This window comes from Cannabis sativa, chromosome 2 (assembly GCF_029168945.1).
Source record: "Cannabis sativa cultivar Pink pepper isolate KNU-18-1 chromosome 2, ASM2916894v1, whole genome shotgun sequence".
NCBI lineage: Eukaryota > Viridiplantae > Streptophyta > Magnoliopsida > Rosales > Cannabaceae > Cannabis > Cannabis sativa.
Genome location: NC_083602.1, coordinates 37,232,667 through 37,239,126, shown reverse-complemented (window position 1 = coordinate 37,239,126; position 6,460 = coordinate 37,232,667). Strand labels below are relative to the sequence as shown.

At 40.3% G+C, this 6,460-nt stretch overlaps 1 protein-coding gene across 1 annotated transcript; it reads right to left on the bottom strand.

Annotated features, from left to right (window-relative positions):
* Positions 1–3,362: 3,362 nt before the first annotated feature.
* LOC133034284 (uncharacterized) lies at positions 3,363–5,824 on the bottom strand. The gene is made up of 4 exons (XM_061109337.1): positions 5,564–5,824; positions 5,062–5,517; positions 4,175–4,876; positions 3,363–4,076 (listed from the first exon to the last, which is right to left on the bottom strand). Exons 1-4 carry the CDS (start codon positions 5,822–5,824, stop codon positions 3,363–3,365), a joined length of 2,133 nt encoding a protein of 710 aa, XP_060965320.1.
* Between the last annotated feature and the right edge of the window lie 636 nt (positions 5,825–6,460).

Genomic DNA, 6,460 nt, shown 5'->3' with positions numbered 1-6,460 from the left:
GCACCGTGACACAACTGACCAGGCAAAACTAATGATGATTTTTTTTAAAATTTGATTTTTGCCAAGGAAAACGTACGCGCCCAAATTGAATGTTTGCCACCAGATAATACGGCACACTAAACGAAACAACCCAACAACATCAGGCAATGAGAGTAATATAGAAACCAGAAATGTGACAAATATACCAACAATATTTGCACTCAGCCCACACTTAGACAAAACAAAGAATAATAAAAAAAACTTAGAGATACTCAAATTTTAGGAAAAAAAATGGTATCAACTGATCAATGAATACAGTTTCTGAGTACACACGTATGGCACACCTTGAGCAAACAAATCATTACCCCACCCCCAGGCACAATGATACTCATGAGAGAACTAAGCCATGAATCTCCATACGTGTGTCAACAGTGATCTCATGTGATCCAAGAAGAGTGAATATCAGCTGGACCACTCTCTCAACTAAGCACCAACTGATAATAGAAAAGGACAATTTTTTTTTATATAAAGCCTTTTTTTTATATATATATGAATCACTCTGGCTCTTGCTTTAGTACCCAGACATGGCTTTCACTCTCTTCCAGAGATGTTGCCGTCCTCTTTGAGTACCAAGAACTAATAGAGAAGGAGCATACTACTTATTAAAAAAAAGGTTTAAGAGAGCTCTTCCCATTGCATCTGGAAGAGGTAGCCTTTTTTCTAGGGAAGATTCAAGCGTAGTATCAGCCAAAGTAGCACATAGTAGTTGGGGAAAGACATAACAACCCATTGCTCAGGAACTTTGAAACACAAGCATACTCATAGGCAAAATTGATTGATCATACGACACTAAGAACAGTTTAGATAGTACAGAGACCAATACATGTTCTTAAGTGAGTAAAAGTTTGAGTATCTAAAGCTTTAGTGAACAGATCTGCTAATTGATTCGTTGTGGGCACATGAGATATTGACAACATATTTGACTCAACTAGTTCTCGGATAAAGTGGTACCTGATGTCGATGTGTTTAGTCCAAGAGTGCTGCACAGGGTTCTTAGAGATGTTTATGGCGCTTGTACTGTCACAAAAAATGGTCAGTGTGTGTTGAGGATATCCATAATCAGTGAGCATTTTATTCAGCCATATTAATTGAGTGCAGCAGCTACCAGCTGCAATATATTCTGCTTCTGCAGTGGAAAGGGAGATGGACTGCTGTTTTTTGCTATACCACGAGACTAGAGTGTTCCCAATGTAAAAGCAACCCCCTGAAGTGCTTTTCCTATCATCTATACACCCTGCCCAATCAGAGTCACTATATCCTACCAAAGAGGTATTTGTGTCACAACTATACCAAAGACCATAGTTAACTGTCCCAACTAGATATTTGAAAATTCTTTTGACCGAGTGAGATGAGACTGTTTAGGATTGGCTTGATACCTGGCACACAAACCTACACTGAAGGATATATCAGGACGACTCGCTGTAAGATACAGTAAGCCACCTATCATACTTCTGTATAGAGTGGGGTCTACAGGGTCACCAGACTCATCTCGTGACAATTTAGATGTGGTGCCTATTGGTGTATGTGCATGCTTAACCTGTGAGAATCCAAACTTATCTAACATAGACTTGACATATTTGGACTGTGATATGAATGTGCCATGATCTAGTTGTTTTATTTGGAGTCCTAGAAAGAAATTAAGGTCACCTATTAAGCTCATTTCAAACTCATTAGTCATTAAGGTCACAAATGTATGGACTTCACTATCACAAGTTGAGCCAAAAATGATGTCATCAACATATATTTGGGCAACAAAGATTCCTTTTTCAATATGTTTAATGAATAGAGTGCTATCTGTAGTACCTCGGGTGAAGCCATGAGAGATGAGAAATGAGGTGAGTCTATCATACCACAAACGTGGAGCCTGTTTCAGTCTATATAAGGCTTTATTGAGCTTGTACACATGGTGTGGATGATGTGGATCTTCAAATCCCTATGGTTGTTTGACATAGACTTCCTCTTGAATTACCCCATTGAGAAAAGCACTCTTGACGTCCATTTGGAAGAGTTTGATCTTTAGAAAGCATGCAATGATGAGAAGTAGTCGTATGGATTCTAATCGTGCCACTGGTGCAAAGGTTTCATCAAAATCGATGCCTTCTACCTGACTATATCCTTGAGCCACAAGCCGAGCTTTATTTCGAGTCACTGTCCCAAATTCATCAGACTTGTTTTTAAAAAGCCATTTTGTACCTATAACATTAGCACCATCTGGCTGAGGAACCATTATCCATACACCAAGTCTTTTAAAATTTTCCATTTCATCCTGCATTGCAGCCAACCAGAACTCATCCAATAGAGCATCTCGGACACTTTTGGGCTCAATTTGTGACAGATAGCAAGCAAAGGCTAACAAATTCTGTAGTTTTCGTCTAGTGACCATGGTATCATTCAGATTTCCTATGATAGTGGCCTGAGGATGAGCTTTCTCAACCCAGGATGGGGGTCCGTTTTTATATAATTTGGCTTGTTGGGGTTCTTTGGTTAGGGCACTATCCATTTCCTCTTCCTGGATCACTGGCAACTGCTTGATTGTCACCTGATACACCTGGTGCTGTATTTAGGGACTCTGTAGGAGTGTCAGGATACACTTGAGGTGGTCTAGTGAGGAGTGGTCTATGGCCAGAGAGGACAGGTGCATCATCTTCGACCCACACTTCTTCATGTCCTTCTAAGTCATCAAATTTCATGTTCATTGATTCGACCACAGATAGAGTCCTTTTGTTGAATACTCTGTAAGCACGACTGTTGGTGGAGTACCCCAGAAATGTCCCTTCACCACTCCTAGGATCAAACTTGGCCAAGTGATCACGATCATTCATAACATAGCACGTACATCCAAAAATGTGCATGTGGCTAACGTTTGGAGGTCTTCCTTTCCATAGCTCATAAGCAGTTTGAGAGGTACCAGTGCGAAGATGAACTCTATTGCACACGTAGCAGGCAGTATTGACAACTTCAGCCCAAAATCGTTTTGAAATATCCTTGACCTGCATCATGACAAGAGCCATTTCTTGGAGAGTTCTGTTTTTTCGCTCAACAACTCCATTCTGGTGAGGAGTTTTTGGGGCTGAAAATTCATGATGAATTCCCATTCCATTACAGAACTCTGAGAATATGGAATTTTTGAACTCTTTTCCATGGTCACTTCTCAATCTAAATACTTTTCCAACTTTGGAGTCTTTCTCAATTTGCAGTCTCAATATCAAGGCAGAGAATGATCCGAATGTGTCAGACTTGTCTCTACGAAATTCAACCCAGGTAAATCGAGAGTAGTCATCCACCAAGACCATTACATATCTTTTCCCACTGATACTTTCATTCTACATTGGCCCCATTAAGTCAACATGCATTAGTTCCAACACACGAGAGGTGAGAAGTCTATTAATTGGGGGATGAGGTGTCTTATGCTGTTTTCCAAGCTGACATGGACCACAGACTCTCTCCTTGGACACTTTCATGTCAGGAATTCCCCTTACAGCTTGAAGCTCCATCAATCTTTGGAGATCTCTGTAGTTCAAATGTCCTAGCCTGTAGTGCCATAAGTCAGGTTTGTCCAAGATGGTCCTGTTGCACACTATGGTGTTGCATACAGCATAGCACTGGTCTACTGTTCTGTTTCCTGTTAAGACAACACATCCATCAAATGAAACTAAACATTGAGTTTTTGTGAAACTTACAGAGAGGTTGTCGTCACACAATTGGCCGATGCTGATGAGATTGGCTTTGAGTCCTCTCACATATAGGACATTAGTTAGCTGAGCTACTCCATTCACATTCACATCACCTCTCCCAGCAATCTGCCCTTTGTTACCATCCCCAAAAGTGACAGATCCCCATTTTTCATCTTTGTAGTTAACTAGCAATTTCTTATTTCCAGTCATGTGACGAGAACATCCATGGTCAAAGTACCACTGCCCTTCAACAAAGACAGACAGGGATAGCTTTGCAACCAAACCAACATCAGGATTTGGTTTGGACTTTATTTTCCATTCTCGATGAGGTTTGCGTCCATGTGACTTATTTGGTTGAGGGAACTATTTGGATGATTGATCATGGCTTTCAAGTAGTTCTACAATTTGTAACACTTGGGACGAATGTGGCCTCTCCTATTACAGAAATGACATGTAGGAACGAAATTGTCATTCTGTAGTAGATTTTCTGCATCAGTCCTCCTTCCTTCAAACTTGAGTTTAATGGGTCCAGTTGGAACCTGTCTCTTCTCAGATGAGTCAGATTCGTTAATGGTGGTTGAGGTGTCAGGTAACTCATCTTCCTTCTTTGTTGAATCGACATTAGAGGGCAGAGAATGCTCAACAGACAGATCATTCCCTTGTTTATACATCATCTTATATCCTAAGGAAGTTCGATCACCATAGGGCTTCTGAAGCTGTAAGGTTTGATTGATAGCTGCAGTGCCTGGGGGAATGAATTGTAAAGCTTGCTTGGTTCGAATTAGATCAGCTGTGAGTTTATAGATCTCATTCTCCTTTTCATCAAGAAGTCTGTTGAGGTTTTTGACAGTGTCTTCTAACTTTCCTTTTTCAGTCTCCACTTGCTCTAGTGAGTTCTTTAGAGCACAGATCTGTTTAGTCATGTACTCCCATTGTGCAAACATTTCTTCATAAGCATTTTGTCGACCTGTGCTATCAGCTTCTGATGAGGTGGAGACTGCATCATCTTCAGACTCAACTGGATTACAGCTTTGCGCCATGAATGCCAGTACCTGCTTATCCTCATATGATCCTTCACTGGCGATGGAATTCTTTTTCTCATCACTGTCACTCCAGGTTGCTGCAAGGGCCTTTTTCTTTTTTAGTGTGTTGGCGCACTCAGCCTGAATGTGGCCATATCCATCACATTCTCTACACTTAATTCCTCAACCTTTTTGATCAGTAGAGGCTTGTCCTGGTTTGAAATTTACAACTTTGTTTCTCTTGAGAAGATTTTCTTTGTCAGCTGGTGAATTTTTTTGTAGTTCTTTTTCAAGAATTTTGCATAGTTTCTCGTTATCAGGGCAACCGTTTCATCAGTAATGCCATTCAAATCTTCCAGAACTGGTTTCTTGTTTTCTTGGTGTATAAGTGCAATCCTGGCATCTGACTTTTCTTTCACCACCTCCTTTTGTTTCTTGGTTTTCTTCCACCTGGACAGAGATAGCTCATAATTTTGCAAAGACCCGATGAGTTCATCAAAATCGAGTTCCTCAATGTTTCTCATTTCTTCGATTGAGGTAACTTTGGACATGAATCTTCTAGGGAGAACACCAAGCACCTTTCGAACCAATTTTGAATTAGAGTAAGTTTTCCCCAGAGCATACGATTCATTCGAAATGTCACACAATTTTGCATGGAACTCAGCAACAGACTCATCCTCCTCCATGGTAAGATTTTCAAAGGCCTTTGCCAAGGCACGCAATCTTGATTTCTTGACAGCATCAGTTCCCTCGTTCTTAATTTTCAGCTTCTCCCAAGCTTCCTTAGCAATTTCAATTGGTTATGACGTTCAACTGATTAGTGGAGACAGCATTAAACAAGGCATGAAGTGCCTTCGAGTTGAAATTCGCTCTTTCCATTTCAACTGTGGTCCATTGGCTCATAGGTTTGGGTATAACGATTTCATTCTCCATCATCGTTGGTTTCCACCACCCTTCTTCTATGGACATCCAAACTCTTTCATCTACAGCTCTCAAGAAAGCACGCATCTTGGTTTTCCAGTATGGATAGTTGGCTCCTTCCAGCATCGGAGGTCTCGAGGTGGAACCTCCTTCTCTAAACATTTCCATCCTGCACACAGAAGTTGAAAACAGACACACAAACATCCTGTAGTTCTTTGAGAGAGAACTCAGAGGTGGTTAGGGACGATAGAATCAATCCTTAAGATTGAATCAAGAATCAAGGATCAAGAATCAGACAGGAGTAGGATCTAACACAAATTTTTAGAAAATTTCAGGCTCTGATACCAATTGAAAGTACAGCTTGTTGATTTTAATGATCCAAATTACCTAGTTGATTATCTTTAGATTCATTTATTTCAAGATATGAATTATAGACATGAATCAATAATCAAGCAGTAAATCACACAACAATTTACAAGCTTCATCTGAACTGAGAAACACATCTCAGCCGACTAGTGCTTGGGTTCCCCGAACCAGGGTAAATTCATCTACTAATTCTCAAAGGTTCATATTAAAATTTCCAATTCTCTCTAATGGAATCAAATACAACCTTAACAGCAATTAGAAATGAATTACCAACAACAATCAAGAACACTGATTGTTAGTGCACAATCCCTTGTGCAGCAACTGAGTTCTTCTTCAACATGTCTTCAACCTGAAATCCCTTCAGATCTGATGATGAAGATGACACCGAACTCCCTTCAGTTTGAACTCAGCAATTCCAGATTCTGATCATTCCGCCAT